We start from the raw sequence: 22,780 nt of genomic DNA on the forward strand, positions 1-22,780 counted from the left end.
GCATAGAGAAACACAGTTGTTGTCTGCCGAGCAGAGCAGAGGTACTGAACGACACAATGTGGAGTTGTCTGCAAAAAAAGAAGAAGGTTTTCCAGAGCACCAAAGGGATCATTTCTATAGATGAGGAACAAGACTGGGCCCAACGTACTTCCATGGGGAACTCCAGATTCCATTGGGAGAGGAAAGGAGAGGCTTCCATTGATGGCAACACATTGATTGAGTGAGTGGAGAAAGTGAGAAATCCAGAAATATAATACACTAGCGAGGTACACGTACGATGCAAGGGTGGGAATTGTAACAGCATTGTTTCTTCTATCTCCGACCTTTATGTGAGCTTCATTGTCTTTGGCCTGTTCTTCCTCTCTGACGCTTGAACTTTGTCTGGCATCTCTGTGAGCTTCAGTGTCTTTGCCTGTTCTTCCTCTCTGAACTCAGCACTTTGTCTCATTTTTCTGTAAAAGTCAGTTTCTTTTACTTGTTCTTGTGTCGTGTTGGCATAATCCCATCTCTGACTTTATTTTGAGCATCAGAGCTTCCTCTCAATAAGACAAATTTTTTTTTTTTTTTTCCCCTCAACATTTTCTCAACATTTTCCCTCAACTACGTGTTGCACCTTTAAGTGCTCAAAAGCAAACAGACAATGCAGAAACGATGAATACCAAACCACAAGTCAATAAATTCAACATTCCTGTGCCACCTTCAGTATAACGTCAGCCATGGACAGCTGATTCGTGAATAACTTGGGCAAGAAAAAAAACTACTGCAGCTGACCTCACCAGAAGGTGGGTAATGTTTCTTCATACGGTCAATAACGAAACACTAGATGTGTTTGTCCATTGTCGACCAATATCCTTGTAATTCACATTAAAGTACACCGTTGTCTTCAAATAGTGCCTTTAAAAATTAGTTACACCCCTTGATTTTTTCACATTTTGTTGTGTTACAGCCAGAATTTAATAAAATGGTTTACATTGATATTTTTGTCACTAATCTACACATAATACATTATAATGTCAAAGTGATTTTTTTTTTTTTTACAAACTTTTGCAAAGTAATTAAAAATGAAATACGGAAATATCTCATTCACATAAGTATTCAACCCCCTGAGTCAATACTTCGTAGAACCACCTTTGGCAACGATTACAGCTTCGAGTATTCTTAGGTATGTCTGTATCAGCTTTGCACATCTGGATTTGGGGAGTTTCTCACATTGTTCTTTGCAGATTTGCTCAAGTTCTGTCAAGTTGGATGGGGAGCGTCGGTGAAAAGCAATCTTCAAGTCTTTCCACAGATTCTCAATGGGATTCAAGTCTGGCTTTGGCTGGGCTACTCAAGGACTTTCACGTTCTTGTTCTGAAGCCATTCCAGTGTGGCTTTGGCTGTATGCTTGGGTCATTGTCCTGGTGGAACGTAAATCTTCACTGCAGTCTGAGGTCTTTTGCATTCTGAAGCAGGTTCTCTTCAATAATTTGCTTGTATTTGGCTCCATTAATTGTTCCCTCTGTCCTTACAAATCTCCCATTCCCTTCAGCTGAAAAGCATCCCCATAGCATGATGCTGTCACCACCATGCTTCATGGTAGGGATGGTATTAGATGGGTGATGAGCTGTGCTCAGTTTCCGCCAGAAGTAGCGCTTTGTATTCAGGCCAAAGAGCTTATTTTTAGTCTCATAAGACCACAGAATATTTTGCCTCATGCTCCCAGAGTCTTTCACGTGCTTTTTGCAAACTCCAGGCATGCTGCCATGTACCTTTTTCTCAGGAGTGGCTTCTGTCTGGCCACTCTCCCATAAAGCCTACATTTGTAAAGTGCTGCAGAGACTGTTGTCCTTCAGCAGGTTCTCCCATCTCAGCCAAAGAACTCTGTAGTTCTGTCAGAGTTGTCATTGGGTTCTTGGTCACCACCCTGACCAAAGTCCTTGACCGGTGGCTCAGTTTGGTTGGATGGCCAGCTCTAGGAAGAGTCTGGGTAGTTCCATGTTATTTCCATTTCCTAATGATGGAGCTCACTGTGCTCTTGGGAACTTTCAACACTCTAGAAATTGTTTTATTCTCTTCCCCAGATATATGCCTCCTCACAATTGTCTCTCGGAGTTCTGCGGACAGCTCCTTGGACTTCTTGGTACAGTTTCTTCTCTGTCCTGCACTGTCAACTGTGGGACCTTATATAGAAAGGTGTGTTTCTTTCTAAACCATGTCCAATCAATTGATTTGGCAACAGATATACTCCATTCAAGTTGTAGAGATGTCTCAAGGATGATCAAAGGAAATTGGATGCACCTGAACTCAATTCGTAGTGTCATAGCAAAGGGTTTGAATACTTATTGACTTGAGACATTTCAGCTTTTCATTTTTAATTATTTTGTAAAATTTTCTACTAAAAAAAACCTCCACTTTGACATTATGGGGTAGTATGTGTAAATCAGTGACAAAAACTCTCAATTTAATACATTCTAAATTCAGGCTGTAACACAACAAAATGTGAAAAAGTCAAGGGGTGTGAATACTTTACGAAGGCATCTTTGCCCTGCAGGTGATTTATGGACCAGCTTCACACTATGACTCTTCGATCAATGTAAAAAGTAGAGGGCACTATTCGACGTTACGACGTCGACTGATATGCCTCCGCTCACATTATTACATCACTATACATACTTGTACCAAGTTTGATTGAAATCCCTTCAGCTGTTCTCAAGTATTACATTTCTATTTGACATCACTTCTCATCTTTGACCTTTGATGCCAAATTAATCTAATCAATTCAGCTCTTCGTCATAATACATACTTATACCAAGTTCGGTCAAAATCCCATCACTGGTTCACAAGTTATTGCAGTATCGGAATTTTTATCAAACGGGACCTCCGACCTTTGACCTCCTAACCTCATTATCTATTCTTTTATTTTAACATCATATACCTATTTGTACCAAGTATGACTTATTTCCCTTCAGCTGTTCTTAAGTTATCACGGTAACAAAAACCTAGTACAGAGTCTGACCTTTGACATCTTGATGTCAAAATTGAATCAGTTTATCTTTGCATCATAATAAATACTGAACCAAATTTGCTCAAAATCCATCACTGGTTCACAACTTAGCTCGGTAACAGAATTTTTTATCAAAAGGGATCTCAGAGGTTTGAACTTTGACCTCGTGTCCCCTAAATCTAATCAGTTCATCCTTACATCATACTACATACTTATCTAAGTTTGATTTAATCCCTTCAGCTATTCCAAAGTTATTGTGGTAATGAAAACCTGTCACAAACGCACGGAAGGACAGCCGGACAGACAACCCGAAAACATAATGCCTCCGGCGACTTCTTCAACGGAGGCATAAAAAGCTTCACAATTGAAAGAGCTTCTTGCAATAACAATTTTACATCAACATAGAAAGATGGCAATTCTGATGGGTCATCATTGTACGAAACATAGAAAGAGGAAAAATCATGGTGAAGCTCAATGAACCCTTTCACTCCCAAGATTGATATTTTTCACTTAATGATAAGCATCTTGTACCAACTGATTCAAATACAGGGTGTCCACAAATTACCATTCCAAATTCAAACCGTAAGAAAACATGAGATGCCATACAACGATGTACTTTGCTGCATGTGAAAGAGCTGCATTTTGTCAAAGTTTTATTGACTTTTTCGTTTCCAGGTATCTCCTGTGACATCACATTTACTGCAAAATGCCATCCCCACAAGAAAAAGTACAGTGTGTTGCCTGATTTATAGGAGACCAAATCAGCTGAGCAGGTTCAACAATGCTTCAGGATTACCCATTTCATTATTATGCCTTCACCGGTGAAGCCGCCGGAGGCATTATGTTTTTGGGTTGTCCGTCCGGTTGTCCGTCTGTCCGTGATAGGTTTTTGTTACCACAATAACTTCAGAACGGCTGAAGAGATCTCAGTCAAACTTGGTTCAGTTATGTATAAGGAGGTTAGCTTGTGGGGTCACAAGGTCAAAGGCCATAGGTCATGTTAATTAAAAATCCTGTTACCACAATAACTTGTGAACCAGTCATGGGATTCTCACCAAACTTGGTGTCATTATATATTATGATGCAAAGATAAACCGATTCGATTTTGGGGTCAAGAGGTCAAAGATCAGAGGTTATGTTAAGTTACAATTATTTCGTTACCGTGATAACCTAAGAACAGCTGAAGGGATTTTAGTCAAACTTGGTGGAGGTATGTATGAGGTAAAGATGAACTGATTTGATTTTGGGGTCACGGGGTCAATGGTCAGAGGTCATGTTAAGTAAAAATTATGTTGCCGCACCAACTTGTGAACTAGTGATGGGATTTTGAACAAACTTGGAATAAGTATGAATGATCGTTTTAAGGCCATTCTCCCCACTAGAGCGGGGGTTAGCCTTGCGGGCCACATGACAATCATGGTTCCCTGTTTTTGAAGCAATGTTTTTATGGCCGGATGCCCTTCCTGACGCCAACCCTTGGTCGCCTCTTACAATGTGCAGGGATACGGTGTACCTATTCTAAACCGGGGTACACACCGGGATCATTCATCCCAGCGAGCTGGTACTCAATTTGCCAATTTAGCGATCGACCGGGATTGGAACCCAGGATCCTAGGATCCCAAGCCGGCACCCTAACCGCTAAGCCAACACCACCAACACCGCATCATATAAGTATATATGATGTAAATATGAACTTATTCAATTTTGGGGTCAAGAGGTCAAAGATCAGAGGTCATATGTCAGGTAAAAATGTGATAACTTGAGAACAGTTGAATGGAATTAAATCAAACTTGGTACAAGTATTATGATGATGTAATAATGTGGGTGGAGGCATATCGGTCGACGTCGTGACGTCGAAGAGTGTCATTCTAGTTTTTATTTATTATGGTTGGAATTTGGAACAGTGCTTTGTGGTACTGTTCCAAATTCAAACCGTAAAGTACTGTTACAAATTCGTAAAAAACCATAATAAAAATAATAATAAAATGGGACACAACGATGTGGGTTTCTGCATATGAAAGAACATTTATCAAAGTTTTAGTTCTCAAAGCTCCCCTCCCTCACACCCTAAGACTCGTCAAAAACAAAACAGGAGCTCTACCCATTATGGCTTCTGGAAACACCCACAATTGGGAAAAAGTGTCACTGATTGGAAACCAAACTAAAAAGAGCTAACTACCAAGTTTCACTGGTGTAGGATCATTACTTCAAGGATTTGAGGGGGGCAGAGGGAGGTTGCCTTTTACTGCCCAATCAAACCCCCTTTTTGTACTAATTATAAGCTTTGCCATCCTCTATTATATATCTCAATCATGCATTGCCAATAAAATTAAAACAAACAAATGAGGTCTGCATGCAAAACTATAAACTGGTTTGACAAATTATATTTGGCAGTTATGTTATTAAAAAGGTCGAATCATGAGAAAAGAAGAGAGAAAAACAGGAAGATAACAGAAGAGATAAAGCAGATGTATACAGACCATTTGCAATGTAAAAATTGTTCTTTCATTATTGGAAAAGAAGACAGCTTGGATATAATTTGGTAACTTATAGTTAGCAATTGCTTCTTCCTCCCCTTTAAAACCAGAATTTCTCTGCAATACAACTTTTGTTTCTGATAAACAAACATTTCTAATGTTAGTTTCTGGTAAACATCTCTATGCAAGAAAACTACTTAATTGCTGGTGAATAACGCTGAGGCCATCAGCCGACTAAGCATCCAAGCATCGACTAAGCATCTCGATGCGACTAAGCATCGACTAAGCCTCTTCGAGTAAGGAATTGAAAAAGGAATTGGCAGGAAGGAGAGAAGAACATTGCACAAGAGGAATGAAAGGCGAAGAAAAAGTTTGGAGAGACCCAGGAATGAAAGTCAAAAAAAGAAAAGATAAAAATAAGGAATCCTGTGAAAAGGCAGGAAAATTTTCACCGTTTTGTTAACATAATAAAGAGATAGTCTCCAACCTAAATGTCATCCAAGAATACCAAAATTCTTATGTAAATATCCATAGTCGATCAATGCTGATCAGACATGGCAGGTGGCTGAGACATTATCTCAATGCCATTTGATCACCTGATTTCATAAGCCAATCCTGATGTAACAAGCGAACAAGAGCTACAATATTCACCAGACAATGCACTTCAAGATATATTACATGAAGGTACGCTAATCACAGGAACAACACCACAAGGAACAGGTACACACCGGTGCAGATGTTTGATTATGTATGTGAAAACTGCAAGGTTGGCAGGAGGCAGGCAACGTAGCACATTCCGGAGAGCGTCCAACAGGGTCTGCTCGTCTAGCAGAGCTGCAGCAACACATTCGATGCAAAAGGTTGATGAGAAAACAAAGAAAAACAAAAAATTTGGGATATTGAAATTATTTAATATATAAACCATCATAGTGGCACCGCTATCATTTCGCTATCACCATATAAATGCTATAATTTCGAATTCAACCCACTACGTGTAACCTACCACAGCTAACCTCATGTTACAATGGAGTTTATGCTGCAACAACATGGAGTTATATTAAAATAAATACATGTAGCCAAAATAGGTACTTGGCTTTCTCTGCATAATAGATGCGATTTATTACAACAGAAAAATCGATTAACATTGCATTTCCTTTGCCATCTGTTGCAGTGTCGCACAATGTGGGTCAATTATTCAACCCTTGACATGAATGAGGCGAAAACCACCAAGTGTGCTTTTGCATAGGTTTTGGTGGCAGGAAACAACAGAAGCTTCTTAAACAAATCCATCTTTGTGCTGTTGATAAAGTTTTTTTTTTTTTTTTTTTTCTTGAGCTGATAATTACTTTGTTCACTTGTTTTGCATTTACTTGTGTATTTTATCATGGTGTTAGGTTTTTTTATTGAGCATAATGGAACAAGAGAAAAATGACCACAGTGTGGTCACCAGCTGCGACGTGTAGAATCATGAGGATATCCGTTGCAATATGCGCTAATATGCTGTTGTCTTTGTTGCTAAATTTATTCTGGTTTCTTCAAACAAATCGCGATTTTAGTCCACGATGTTCTTACCTCATACCAACGCACGTGAGAGTGTATGCGCATGCGCTATTCAAAAAGGCACCCCAACAACAAGAACAACAACGCGCGGTCCTCTCATAGAGCTGCTCGTCGCAGCTAAAATAGCCTTGGTAGTAAAGGCTAGTGTTTATCTACGTCGGGGATAGGTAGAACCAAGAGAACATTGCTGCTGTTGGAAGCAAAGAGAAGCTGACATTTCAGGCATTAATCCTTCATCGGAGCAAAACAGGCAGGTGGTATATGGAGGAAGGTTGATTGTAGGATGGGAGTGAGTCAGAGTTATCCAGTCCTATCCAATCTTCCTCTTTTTCTCTGAAGAAGGGATAATGCCCGAAATGTCAGTTCCGCCTCATTCCCCATGGCGGTTAGCATACCTTGGTCAACATCCTGTGTTTTTATTATCAATTCATTGTATCGCTACATATAAACACGAACTCATATGTACAAACAACTTAAAGACAGTATTGCTGATTTCACTTCTCCTCGTAAATGTGAATCTACTAATCTATTGAAATTGAGTGAAAATAACATAATAAAGAGAAATATTAAACTGATGTAGAGTCACACTTAAAAATAACCTGCCAAATTATTGCACCATTGTACCAGTAGATTTTATCGTCCAGATAGTTTTTACCTGCGTCATTCGGGGAAATAATTGCAGAAATAATTGCCCCTTTTTTCTTCTATTCTTTGTATATGACTTGCCAACGTTTAATACTCTTCGCATTTACATGGCTGGGAATGAAAGGCTTCATTATTACTGGAAGAATTTCAATGAGAATCAAGTTCTTGTTTTGGAAAACGTAAGGCTTCCAGAGCAGTTTATGTTATCATAATAGTACAGCATTTGTATTAATGCCTTGATAGCCAAGCAATAAGTGCAATGTGAAAACTACAAATGAGCATCGATATGAGTGATTGCAGTGAAATTAGTTCCACTTGTTCATTTGTAAGGAGCTCTTAGGATAACATTTTAAAGCAGGGTCTGCATGAGCCTCCGAGTCACTGGATATACAGTGCCCTCCATAAGTATCGGAACAGTGAAGTCAAATTTGTTATTACTGCTATATACTTCAAGAAATTTGGATTTGAGATCAAAAAATGAATATGAGGCAAGAGTACAGAAGATCAGCTTTTATTTATTGGTATTTCTATATACATATACTGTATGTCTTACCATTGTAGAACAATAGCACTTTTTATATTCAGTCTGCCCCATCCCCTCATCACCCCCATCTCCTCCGCCCCCTCTCCCTCCCCCCCACACCCCACCCAAATTTTAGGTAAGCATGTATTAGAACAGATGCATACATTGGAACAGATGACTGATAGGTGTTTCTACTTGCTCAGGTAGAAGCAATGTTGTTGCAATGTTGTTGCAATCTAGTTGCAATGACTGTTGTTGAAGAACAGGTTTGTGATATTTCTACACTGTCCACACATGAAAGAGCTGTGAATGTCTCGTCTTGGTTTTAGCCTTTGCTTTTGCCCTGGGAGTCTGCCTTTGGAGTCAGTGTACATAAACCAACATGAATACCAGAGAACTGTCTATGAAAGAAAAACAAGCAATTTGGAAGTTGAAAGAATAGAATAATTTAATTATAACCGTAGCACAAAAATTGCGGATTGCAAATGCAACAATTTGGAATATCTTGAAAAAGACATAAACAACTAGTGTACTTAGCAATAGACAATGGCCAAGTTAGCGAAGGAAAACAACTGCAGTCACAGGTGTGAAGAAAAAACATGAAACAACTATCAGTGACATCACCAACAACGTCCAGAGTGCATGGGTGAAAGTATCACAATCTACCATTTGCAGAAGACATCGACAGCAGAATTACAAAAGCTACACTGCAGGATGCAAACCTTTAATTGCATGGCAGCCTCTGGAACTGGCTCACTTATCTTTGTTACCCTGTGCGTGCGAAGCAAAAATCAGGGTTAGGCATTCGGTTACGTACATACGTGTGGCGTGCGTCTGCATTTTTTAAATTCATTTTCTCGGCAACTGTTGGTCTGATTGACATGAAATTTTACCATAGGAGTGCATCCGCCTGTATAATTTTTTTATTCTTAATTATGACATCATAGGTCATGTGGCACAGATGCAATCTTGGAAAAACGTTGCACCTGTATATCTCCAAAAACACTCAATGCAAAAAATTGAAACATGGCTCATTGTAAAGAACTCCACATGTAACTGTGTAAATAAGTAACATGTAAATAAGTGTTGGTAATGATGATATCATTGGTACCTTAATTATGACATCATAATTCGACAGGGACAATGCTTAGTCTGATCAGTTTGAAATTTCTTGAGCGTGATGTGTGCAACAATTATATTAGATAATATAAATTTATGACGTCATCACTCACATGGTCTGGCAGCCATATTGGATCAAAGAAAAAAACCCTTCAAAAACAGAAGAGTTGGCTTGCACCAAGTTGACTACATGGGGTATGTATTCTATGAATATCATGTAATTGATGATGTAAATAATGATGGCAGCAGCAGAATGAATTTGAAAGTATACCGAAACATTTTGTCTGCCTATGTACAAGAAAATGCCTCAAATTCATTGGGCGGCGCTTCATCATGCAGCAGGACAATGACCTAAAACACAATGTCAACGCAACCAAGGAGTTTATCAGGGGGGAAAATTGGAAGTTTTTAGACTGGCCAAGTCAATCTCCTGATTTAAATCCAATAGAGCATGGATTTCACTTGCTGAAGAGGAGATTAAAGTCAGGAACCCCCCAAAACAAACAACAACTGAAAGTGGCTGCAGGAAAAACTTGGCAAAGCATCTCAAATGAAGATACCAAGAGTTTGGCGATGTCGATGGGTCACAGGCTCGATGCAGTTATTGCATGCAAGGAATATGCAATCAAATACTAACTATTATACTACTTTAATTTACTTTAAGTTAGGCCTGGTGTTGGGCTAGCGGCTAGGGTGCCAGCTTAGGATCCTAGGATCCTGGGTTCGAATCCCGGTTGATCGCTGAATCAACGCCAGGGGGGTTGACTCAGCCTGTCATCCTTCCGAGGTCGGCAAATTGAGTACCAGTTCACTGGTCATTCCCTGTTTGTCGTAAAAGGCGACAAAAAGGGTTGGCGGCAGGAAGGGCATCCGGCCGTAAAACATTGCTTCAAAAAGGGGACCAACAAAAACAACAACAACCACGGTGCCCGAAAAAGGCCAACCCCCGCTTTGCGGGGGAAAATGGCCTCTAAAGGTGTTTTTTTTTTGGTTTTGTTTTTACTTTAAGTTAATCCTTTACAATACTTATGCTTACCATAAAAGGGCTGAGTAAACATACAAAGTGTTATACAATGGTAAAACATATACACATAAATACTGTTACGTGGTCCTCCCGGTAACTACCTGGTCTTGGTGACCCCCGGACCGTGGGAGGGACCCCGCCAGAAAGATATATGGTTTATACGCTTTCGTAACGCAATCAATATGAATTCCGGTCAAGAAGAAACCCCACACCAAGGATCCGGAATAATCAATAATATATTCACTGAGCAATCAACAACCATCAACAATGCACAATCAATATTACAAAGATGTACACTCATCTACACAAACTCTAAGATGGCCATCTTATAGATTCCTCACGTGAGCCCCACTCCTGACTCCCTCCGTGGTCAATGTCTCCCCCAATGTCTCTCGTCTCCGCACACGGGCGGTTGAACGAACCCCGGGCGGACGTGCTCCAAACGTGCCGTCTCGTACCGGGGACAGCTGTTGCAGCGCACCTCCTTGCCAAGCAACGGGGCAAAACCCAGCGCGGCTTCCAACGCGCGCGAGGCCCCGAAGTGCGACCCGTACGCGTCCTTGTAGACGGGGCAAAACCGAGCGCGGTTTGTAACGCGTGCGAGGCTCCAAAGTTCGACCCGTACGCGTCCTTGTAGACGGGGCAAAACCGAGCGCGGTTTGTAACGCGTGCGAGGCTCCAAAGTGCGACCCGTACGCGTCCTTGTAGACGGGGAAAAACCGAGCGCGGTTTGTAACGCGCGCGCGGCCCAACGTGCGACCGCTTGGTTCCGTGCACGAACTCACGGGGACTTCACGTGTCCAAAGGTAATTACGCGGCCAGGTAACTCCTCGCGCCAAACGGGTTTCGGAACGCCTCTGTTTTCCGCGCAGCGCAAGGTCGATTCCACCTTCTGTCGTCGCGGGGCGAGGAAGAAGAAACCCCCGTCCTTTTTCTCCTCGTGTCTTTTCTTCTTCCGTTTCCGGCCACTTCCGTTTCCGGCCACTGGTTCCGAAGGGCTCCTGACCCTCCAACCACAACAACTACACCACAACTTAATATACTACACACGGATAAGCAAAGACCTGAATGGTAATTCACATACATTCACATAAATATGTAACACTCCCCCCCTTCAAGAAAGAAAGTTTGAACCCAGCGAAAACTTTCTTTGCCGGCCAAATTGGGAGAAACAAACCAGATAACTCAACCCCCCCCCCCCCCACATTATCAGTTCCCCCCGGGCCCAATTATCACTTAAAAATAAAGCAACCAAAATTTCACCACAACCCCTCCAGATTACTCCCTCTGGACTAAGTACCAACAACGACATTGTCCCTGCCAAATCAAACTCCCTCTCATGACCCTCTGACTTTGACCGTCCGTATCTTGGGAATGAAGGTTAAGGGTTGATCAAAGATCCAAAGTTAAGCAACTCGATAGCACTTTTTCCGGGAGGCCAAGCCGAGTATTCACTACATGGATGCCTTTAGGAACGCGGAGTTCACGGTTAGTCCGTGCAGGAAAGTTCTCTACATGGGCGCCTTGAGGAACGTGGAGTTCACGGTTAGTCCGTGCATGAAAGTTCACTACCTGGACGCCTTTAGGAACGGCGTTCACGGTTAATTCGTGTAGGAATCTTGGCTCGGCGGCTCCGCCGCCTTCAGTGCTTCAACTTCTCAGAACTTCCCTAATAATTAGGGTGGGACCACTGGTCCCTGTAGTCCCATGAATAGCGGTCTCCTTCTCGGCCACCACCAAAACTACCGCCCAGTTGTCCTCTCCTGTAGACCTCTCGACGCCTACGAAATGCCTTCCCTACTGTTATGGTCCGACCCTCCAAATCCTTGCCATTCCAATTCTTCTCTGCCTCTCTGGCGTCTTTTGTGTTGGCAAACGTGACAAAGCCGAACCCTCTTGACTGTTGCGTTTCCCAGTCTCTTACCAACCGCACTTCCACCAGCGGCCCATATCTGTTGAAGACAGAGGTCAGAACTTCTTCCTCTGTTTTGAAGTTCAGTCCCCCTACAAATAACTTGGCACTTTTGTCGCCATCCCGAGCTGGTGTGGCGTTATTTTCCCTGCTGGGCTCTTTACCAACCCTCAGGTTACCATAAACTTGACCCCCGGCCAAATCATTCCCAATAACCACAGATACACCCTCTACAGGAAGCGTGGCTTGTAAACCGACGGTGACCGGTCCTGACACCAAATCGGACTCCAAATGGATGACATGAAGGGGAGCACTAACACCGCCCCCGATCCCCTGTAAACGAACACTATCCCCCGTTGCCGTCTCCTCGGACCATGGCAAAATGCCTTCAAGCATTAAAGATTGATGTGCCCCTGTGTCCCTCAATATCCTAACCGGTTTCCGGTTAGTCGAGGCTCCATCCCGTGACACAAACCCCTCTGAAATGAAGGGTTGGTAACCCTTTTGATGGCGATTTCTCACAATGGCCATTGCGTTTGGAGTCGTAGTAGTCGGACTCCGCTCTGGGTCTTCGCTTTTCATGCGGTAACAACTGGACATCAAGTGTCCAGGTTTCTTGCAAAAAGCGCAAGTAGGCCCGGAGGAAAAACTCGTGGTCTGCCTCGGGCCCCCCGAACTATAAGTTTGTCTTGGGCCCTCATCCCTCCGATTTCGAACCGGTGGGGTATCATAGTTGTCCCCATAATCATCTCGAGGCCGCCGCCATGTATGGTCGTTCTCCGCACCTGCTGTTCCCCACCTCCCCTGCGGAGATCTAGGCGAGGAGTTAGGTTCGTGGACCCCTATTCGGTGGGTTAAGGCATAATCATCTGCCATGGTGGCTGCGTCCCACAACTTTGGTACCTTCTTTTCCTGCAGGTACACTTTGATGTCCTCGTGGACACACTGCTGGAATTCCTCCACCAGGATCAAGTCCCGCAATTTCTCGAAGTCTTTCCCGACTCCTTTTGACTCACACCACCGATCAAACATGTTTTCTTTCACTCTGGCAAACTCCACATGGGTCTCACTCTCCCTCTTCCTGGCATTCCTGAATTTTTGCCTGTAAGCTTCCGGAACCAACTCATAGGCCTTGAGGATGTGCTTCTTCAGTACCTCATAATCTGCACATTGGTCGATTGGTAGCGCCGAATAAATTTCCTGAGCTTTCCCCACCAGCACACTTTGCACGAGTATGGTCCAGGCCTCCTCCGGCCAATTTAATTGTCGAGCCACTTTCTCAAAGTGTGGAAAAAATTTCGCGACTTCTTTTTCACTGAACGGTGGAACCAGCCTCACATGTCTGCCCACATCCCAGGTTTTCTGGTTAGGTGTCGACCCCGTCAGCAAGGGTGGTGCCTCTCCCCGTTCTCTCATTAACTCCAGCTCCTTGAATTTGATTTCTTGCTGAAGCTCCATGTCACGTTCCTTTAATTCCCTTTCCGCTTTTCTCTCCTCTGCTTCGAGGTCCCTTGCAGCTCTCCTTTCCTCTGCTTGTTCCTTTTCTCTTCTTTCCTGGAGTTCTCTTTCCACTCTCCTTTCCTCGGTTCTTTCTTGTGCTGTTTTCTCTTCCAACCTTTCCTGGAGTTCTCGTTCCACTCTCCTTTCCTCTGCTTTTTTGTCTTCTAACCTTTCCTGGAGTTCTCGTTCCACTCTCCTTTCCTCTGCTTGTTTCTCTTCCCTCCTCTCTTCTGCTTTCCTTTCTTCTTCTGCTCTTTCCTTTTCTGCTTTCCTTTCTTCTTCTTTAATCCGTTCCTGGCTCCGTAACTGCAACTCCAGTTTCCGGAGCTCAACGTCTTCTGGTTCTTCGGGTAGCCACTCCCAGGCTAACTCGTCCCATTTTCCTAATCCCACCATAGATTGTATCACCGTGGCCTGCAACTCTGCCTTCCTCAAATTAGTTTGGACCTCCAAGTTAAAATGTTTGGCCAATTTCAAGAGGTCCGACTTTAGCAACGCTCGGAACTGTGCCTCACTCGGTGTTACCCCAAAGTTCTGTGCCACAAACGCCATGGTGCCTATCGTTAACACCTGTTAACCTTCACCCAAGACTTTACCCCAATTTCTCAAAAAAAAAATTTACCAATTAATAATTAATTAATAAATTTTAATTAATAAAAAATATTATTATTTTATTATTTTATACAATTTTAAATCCCGGACGTAGACCCAATTGCGAAACCGCAAATCGTAATTTGGACGAGCCCCCAATTCTGTTACGTGGTCCTCCCGGTAACTACCTGGTCTTGGTGACCCCCGGACCGTGGGAGGGACCCCGCCAGAAAGATATATGGTTTATACGCTTTCGTAACGCAATCAATATGAATTCCGGTCAAGAAGAAACCCCACACCAAGGATCCGGAATAATCAATAATATATTCACTGAGCAATCAACAACCATCAACAATGCACAATCAATATTACAAAGATGTACACTCATCTACACAAACTCTAAGATGGCCATCTTATAGATTCCTCACGTGAGCCCCACTCCTGACTCCCTCCGTGGTCAATGTCTCCCCCAATGTCTCTCGTCTCCGCACACGGGCGGTTGAACGAACCCCGGGCGGACGTGCTCCAAACGTGCCGTCTCGTACCGGGGACAGCTGTTGCAGCGCACCTCCTTGCCAAGCAACGGGGCAAAACCCAGCGCGGCTTCCAACGCGCGCGAGGCCCCGAAGTGCGACCCGTACGCGTCCTTGTAGACGGGGCAAAACCGAGCGCGGTTTGTAACGCGTGCGAGGCTCCAAAGTGCGACCCGTACGCGTCCTTGTAGACGGGGCAAAACCGAGCGCGGTTTGTAACGCGCGCGCGGCCCAACGTGCGACCGCTTGGTTCCGTGCACGAACTCACGGGGACTTCACGTGTCCAAAGGTAATTACGCGGCCAGGTAACTCCTCGCGCCAAACGGGTTTCGGAACGCCTCTGTTTTCCGCGCAGCGCAAGGTCGATTCCACCTTCTGTCGTCGCGGGGCGAGGAAGAAGAAACCCCCGTCCTTTTTCTCCTCGTGTCTTTTCTTCTTCCGTTTCCGGCCACTTCCGTTTCCGGCCACTGGTTCCGAAGGGCTCCTGACCCTCCAACCACAACAACTACACCACAACTTAATATACTACACACGGATAAGCAAAGACCTGAATGGTAATTCACATACATTGACATAAATATGTAACAATACCAATAAATAAAATCTGACCTGTACTCTTGCCTCATATTCATCTTTTGATCTCAAATCCAAATTTCTTGAGTAATTTACTGTACCAGCAACGGTACCCGCCCTACGGGCGGGGCTTCAATAGGGAGGCCGAAATGAAAAGGCAAAATATCAGAAGTTCAAGGTTTTTTTTAATTTTAAACGATTTATATAAACATGCATTTAAATCATATCACATGCAAATCATCAAAATCTAAACAGTATTTTTAGAATTTCAATAAAAGCCACATCACTGTTCATATCGGTAAATATTATTCCATCGTGTTTGGAAAAACTGGAATATTGGAAAATTGGGAAAATTTGGCAAAATTGGAAAAAACAATATAGCCTATTTTACTCCTGGGGGTCCCAGGATTACCCACCCAAAATTTTGTTGCAATCGGTTCAGACGCTTTTGCGGTACCTGGGAACGGACGGATAGACAGACAGACGGACGGACATTTGGTGAATTATAGTAAGACTAGCAACGGTATCCGCCCTATGGGCGGGGCTTCAATTGGGAAGCCCAAATGAAAAGGAAAAATATTAGAAATTGAAGGCTTTTTTATTTTAAACGATTCATATAAACATCCGTTGAATCATATCACACGCAAATCATCAAAATCTAAACAGTACATGGCGCCCATTTTCAAAAAAGATTGAATTCTGCAAAACGGAAGCGGCCGCTGCACGTCTTTCTCAGTCGCACACTCATGTGTGAAGAGTGCGCACCGAATCTGTAAGACGAAAGCGGCCGCAACACCTGTTTCTCAGTCGCTTTGCACACGCTGCCGTGTTACTTCGGAGCCGCACGTTTATATCAGCAACACCCGTTTCTCAGTCGCTTTGCACACGCTGCCGTGTTACTTCGGAGCCGCACGTTTATATCAGAAGACTAGCAACGGTATCCGCCCTATGGGCGGGGCTAGCAACGGTATCCGCCCTATGGATACTGTACTGTATGGGCGCCATGTACTGTTTAGATTTTGATGATTTGCGTGTGATATGATTCAACGGATGTTTATATGAATCGTTTAAAATAAAAAAGCCTTCAATTTCTAATATTTTTCCTCTGCGATCCGGAGTCGATCTACTCTCTTCTGGTACGTAGAATAAACAGTATTTGTAGAAATTCAACAAAAGCCACATCACTGTTCATATCGGTAAATATTATTCCATCGTGTTTGGAAAAACTGTTAAATTGGAAAATTTGGAAAAATTTGAAAAACAATACAGCCTATTTTACTCCCAGGGGTCCCAGGTAAACCCACCCAAAATATCGTTGCGATCGGTTGAGCCGTTTTTCCGGTACCTTCGAACGGACGGACGGACATTTGGTGAATTATAGTAAGTATAGCAATAATAACAAATTTCACTTCACTGTTCCAATACTTATAGGGGCACTGTATACGTGTGCAGAACCCGGAATGGTGATTGGCAAATGGGGGAAGAGAGCAGTGCAAAATCTTAAATCTTGAAGGAGTATGTGGATGGATGTTATGGCTATTGTTATCCCATCCCCCACACAGTGGGAAATGGGTTTTGCAATCACTTATGTGTGTCTGTCTATGCCATAATATTTTCACCATTAGAACTTTTGTCATCAAATTTTCAACAAACTTTTATGATGAGAATATGGAGAAGACAAAGTAATAATGTTGTAAAAATGTCAAAAGGTCAAAGGTCAGCATCATCTAAAATCATCAATTTTCATTCAATTAACCTGAAATTTTTACTTAGCATTCGAGCTTTGTCATCAAATTTTCAACATAGTTTTATTATGAGAATATGGAGAAAACACACAATTTGGTCGAAAGGTCAAAGTTCAGGGTCACACAAAATCATCAATTTTCATCCAATTGTCCTGAAATTTTAAGACTTTGCATATTGGGTCACTTTGCATATTGGGTCACTTTGCATATTGGGTTATTGGTTAACCAATGAAAAGCTAGTGGCCAATTGTTTGCTGTTGTTTTTTTGTTTTTTTTATTTAAAGGTCAGGGCTGCATGAAATCGACAATTTTCATTACCTCTGCCACCAAAGGTGGGTGCAGGTTATGTTTTCACCACTGCCTGTCTGTCTGTCTGTCTGTTTCTTTGTCCATTTGTTTGTCCATTTGTGAACAAAATATCTCAAAAAGTTGTGGACGGATTTGGACTAAACTTGGCGGAGGGGTTGGGTGTCTGACAAGGATGATTCAATTCGATTTTGGTGAAGATCTGAGTATAGATTCGGATTTGAGTATTATTTAATCTTTCAAGTGATTCTTCACCATTGGGAGATAGGGCCAAAAACGATACATAGCAGGATATCTCAAAAAGTTATGGATGGATTTGGACGAAACTTGTTGGACAGGCTGTGTGTGTGACAAGGAAGAATCAATTCCATTTTAGTGAAGATCCGGATCAAGCTAGTATAATTTTTAAAGTGATTCTTCACCACCATTGAATGATATGGCCAACCAGGCTGAGGTATGCTCTCTACTGAGTGCCGTTCTAGTTTTGTATTTTTTTTTAGCTGCTTACGTCATGTTTCGCATACAGAAGAAGACATCTGAATACAAAGCAGATGCGGATGCGCAATGCATTTTCAGATGCTTTTTAGTTACTCCGGCCAGGGAGTAATGCATTCATTCGTGTCCGTGTGTGTGTGTGTGTGTGTGTGTGTGTGTGTGTGTGTGTGTGTGTGTGTGTGTGTGTGTGTGTGTGTGTTCGTGTGTTTGTGAACAAGATATCTGGAAAAATTCTGAACGGATTTCGATGAAAGTTGGTGGGATGATTGCCCTTGGGATAAGGAAGAATTGATTAGTTTTTGGTGAAGCTCAGGATATTATTCCCGATCCAGGAATTTTTTGAAGGATTTAATTACCATTGGAAGATAGGGCTAATTTTTTTCGAGCATTATCTTCTATATATTCTATATTTAACATTGTGATATGAAAATAGTTTTCATATTTGTTGTAAATGTAGTTTAAACTCGTGGTTATGTGTTAGAGCGGTGTATTTTTTTAGCAGCGTCGTCTTCAATGTTCTTTTTTTTCTTTCTAATAAAGACATTCTGTCATTTTAAAACCACCAAAGTGTGTATTAGGTTTCCCCGTTTCATAAAATGTATCGTTTGATACGTATAATGCTTTAAAACTGTTGTTGTTTTTTTTAACCTCAGAAGAGATTGTGTAGCGGCTACCGCTGGGTTTTCACAATCGCCTTGCACCTATCAAGGACGCGGAGCGATCACCATGCCGGGCTCGTCCAGGACGCCCGGGCAGGCTCGCCCTCAACTTGCCAGGCCGCAGCCAGGACGCTGGGCCACGCCCCCTCTCGCCTTTCCTGGGCAAACGCTCCTGGATAATATGTATATATATTGCTGCCCGATAAACGGGCTTTTGAGAGTGCCTGAGTGTTTGGTTTGAATAAAGCAACTCGGATGAATTCCAGCTTTTTGTCGCGTCCATTCTTCCGATCGACGTGGGAGCCCCAGCTCCTTCATTGGTGACCTACCGACATGGACACGGCAGTCGCCCTTAAACTGCCTACCTTCTGGGAGGCTCACGCGGCGGTTTGGTTCGCACAGGCGGATTCCCTGTTCGCCCTGCGAGGCATCACGGCCGACGACACCCGCTTCCACCATGTGGTAGCAGCGCTCGGTTCGGCCACCGCGGCCCGCGCCCTGAGCCTCCTCGAGAGCCCGCCAGCCGCTGACAAATACGGCGCGATTAAGAAGCTTCTCCTTGACGCTTTCGTCCTCCCATCGGCGGAACGCGCACGGCGCCTGCTCGACCTGCCCGAGCTCGGCGACACGCGCCCTTCCGAGCGAATGGACTACATGCTTTCACTGCTCGGCGAGCACTCTCCGGCATTCCTGTTCCGGGAGCTGTTCCTCCGTCAGCTGCCTAACCCGGTACGCCTCGCCCTGGCAAGCACGACGATCACAGATCCCCGGGCCCTTGCCAGAGAAGCCGACAAGATCTCCGCCGCAGATCAGCGCATCGCAGCGGCGACATGGGACCCACCGCCGTCCGACGCAACACCCATGGCGCCCGAGCGCCCGGCACGGTCGACGACCGAACTGCCGACGCAATTGGCGGCCGCTACACCGAGCCGACCACCTCCAGCACGACGACCGGGGCCTCCACCTGACCAAGCGTGGTGTTACTATCATGCCAGGTTCGGACAGAAGGCCCGGACGTGCCGACCCCCGTGCACCTTCGGCAGGCCGGGAAACGGCCGGGCCGGCGTTCATTACCAGCCATGAGCACCGGCCACACGGGCAACTTACTGTTCATCACGGATAAAGCGTCCGGACGGCGCTTCCTGTGCGACACCGGCGCCCAACTGAGCGTCATACCCGCCTCTGACCAGGACAGGCAATCCGCGGTTTGCGGCCCCTCCTTGGTTGCGGCCAACGGATCGACCATCCGCACCTTCGGCCCGCGCAACGTCACCCTCTGCTTCGGCGGCCAACGCTTTGCTTGGACGTTTGTAACCGCAAACGTGCCCATGGCTCTGCTAGGCGCCGACTTCCTCTGCGCACACGGACTGCTGGTGGACGTCCAACGGCGTCGTTTAATCAACGCCGAAACCTTCAGCTCCCTGGTATGCACATTGAGCAGCTCCGCGCCGACCGAGCTGGCATGCGCCGTCCCGGCGGCGAACGAGTTTGCTCGCCTGCTCACGGAGTTCCTGGCCCTCACGCGGCCGACGTTTTCGGCCGTCGCAGTACGGCATGGGATTGAGCACCACATACCAACCACGGGCCCGCCGGTCTACGCCAGGGCCCGCCGCCTCGACCCAGCCAAGCTCGCCGTGGCGAAGGCCGAATTCGACGCGTTGGAGCACCTCGGCATCGTGCGGCGCTCCGATAGCGCGTGGGCCTCGCCACTGCACATCGTGCCAAAGCCGGGGGGTGGATGGCGCACGTGTGGCGACTACCGCCGTCTCAATGACGCTACCACCCCCGACAGGTACCCGATCCCGCATATCCAAGACTTCTCCGCCCGTCTGGCGGGACGGGTCATTTTTTCGAAAATTGATCTCATACGGGGATATCACCAGGTACCTGTCAGGGCGGCCGACGTCCCTAAAACGGCAGTCATCACGCCGTTCGGCTTATTCGAATTCTTGCGGATGCCGTTTGGTCTCAAGAACGCGGCTCAGGCGTTCCAGCGCTTGATGGACGGCGTGCTGCGTGACCTGCCGTTCCTTTTCGTTTACCTGGACGACATCCTCGTCGCCAGCACGTCCCGGGCCGAGCACCTCCTCCACCTCCGAACACTGTTCGGGCACCTCAGCGAGCACGGCCTCATCGTCAACCCGGCCAAATGCCACTTCGGCACGACGGCCGTTGATTTTTTGGGCCACCACATCACCAAGAACGGGGCCGTGCCGCTGCCAACCAAGGTCGAGGCCATCACCACGTTCCCGCGTCCCCGCACCATAAAGGCCCTGCAGGAATTCCTGGGAATGGTGAATTTTTATCACCACTTCGTGCCCCGCGCTGCTCAACTCATGCGGCCCCTCTACGAAGCCCTCCGGGGCAAGCCGGCCAAGCACGACATCGCCTGGTCCGCAGCAATGGATGCAGCCTTCCAAAGCTCAAAGCGGGCCCTCGCCGACGCAACACTGCTCGCTCACCCGGTGCTCAACGCTCCCATCGCCCTCACCACGGATGCCTCCGACTACGCGGTGGGCGCCGTACATGAGCAATGGGTGAACGGGGTTTGGCAGCCACTCGCTTTTTTCAGCCGGCAGCTCCGGCCGAACGAGCTCAAATACAGCACGTTTGACAGGGAGCTCCTCGGTCTACACCTGGCCGTCCGCCATTTCCGCCACCTCCTGGAGGGCCGACCTTTCACGGCGTTCGTCGACCACAAGCCGTTGGTTTACGCCATGGCCAAGGTCACGGAGCCGTGGTCGGCCCGCCAACAGCGCCACCTCTCCGCCGTGTCGGAGTTTACCACGGACATCCGGCACGTCGCCGGCAAAAACAACGCCGTGGCCGACTGTCTTTCCCGGGCCAGCGCGAACGCGGTCCACCTGGGAGTGGACTTTGCGCTTATGGCGGCGGACCAAACCACCGACACCACGGTGCAAGCCCTCCGGGCGGCGGACACGGGCCTCCGCCTGGCCGACATCCCCTTCGTGGACACTGTCCTGCTCTGCGACGTCTCCCAAGGCCAGCCTCGCCCCATCGTGCCCGTCACCTGGCAACGCCGCATCTTCGCCTCCCTCCACGGCCTTTCCCACCCGGGCCGGAAAGCTTCCCAGAAGCTGGTGTCGGCGCGATTCGTCTGGCACGGCCTTCGTCGGGACGTCCGCGATTGGACCAGCACCTGCACGGCCTGCCAACGGGCCAAGGTCCACCGACACACCCAGGCCCCGCTGGCACCTTTCACCGTGCCCGAACGACGTTTCGACCACGTCAACGTAGATCTGGTGGGCCCCCTCCCCCCGTCACGGGGGTTCACACACCTGCTCACCATGGTGGACAGGACCACCAGGTGGCCGGAGGCCGTTCCCCTCGTCTCCACCACCACCGCCGACGTGGCGCAGGCTTTCATCGCCACCTGGGTCACCCGCTTCGGCGCACCGGCGGACATCTCGTCAGACCGCGGACCACAGTTCACCTCCGAGCTGTGGGGCGCGGTCGCCCGCAACCTGGGGGTCAAGCTCCACCGTACTACGGCCTACCACCCCCAAGCAAACGGGTTGTGCGAGCGATTCCACCGCTCCATGAAGGCCGCGCTCATGGCCGGCCTTCAAGACGGCGGTTGGGCCGACCGGCTGCCGTGGGTCCTTTTGGGCCTCCGCACGGCCCCCAAGGAGGACCTCCAGGCATCCACCGCCGAGCTTGTCTATGGCCAGGCGCTACGCGTCCCGGGCGAATTCGTCCCCGACGCTACCAGTCCCTGGTCCGCAGCTCACCAGCGCTCGGACCTCCAGGAGGCCGCCCGACGGTTTGCCCCCGTGCCAACATCCCACCACGGTGACCCCTAGTCCTACGTCCCCCCAGCACTTCGCACAGCGGAGTATGTTTTTGTGCGTCACGACGCACATCGGGGGCCACTCCGGCCGCCGTACGACGGGCCCTTCCGGGTGCTGCGACGGGACGACAAGTCGTTCGTCATCGACATCGGCGGCAGGTCGGACTGGATTGCGGTGGACCGCCTCAAGCCGGCGCACGTGGACGTGGACCACCCACCACAGGTGGCCCTTCCGCCGCGGCGAGGCCACGCCCCGTCCACAGTGCCCCCCACTCGACCGCCCACCACCACACCGGACCCCCTCCCACGACCCGCCAGGGG

At 46.6% G+C, this 22,780-nt stretch overlaps 1 protein-coding gene across 1 annotated transcript in view; it reads right to left on the bottom strand.

Moving 5' to 3' along the window:
* The window catches only part of LOC137431824 (rho GTPase-activating protein 5), a 65,589-nt gene that overhangs the window by 11,690 nt on the left and 31,119 nt on the right, over positions 1 to 22,780 (bottom strand). Inside the window, exon 5 of the mRNA XM_078781065.1 lies at positions 6,192 to 6,297. Coding sequence (XP_078637191.1) covers positions 6,192 to 6,297 — 106 coding nt within the window. The remainder of the gene's footprint in view (positions 1 to 6,191; positions 6,298 to 22,780) is intronic.

The sequence above is a fragment of the Myxine glutinosa genome, chromosome 1 (genome assembly GCF_964187855.1).
Source record: "Myxine glutinosa chromosome 1, kmMyxGlut1.1, whole genome shotgun sequence".
NCBI lineage: Eukaryota > Metazoa > Chordata > Myxini > Myxiniformes > Myxinidae > Myxine > Myxine glutinosa.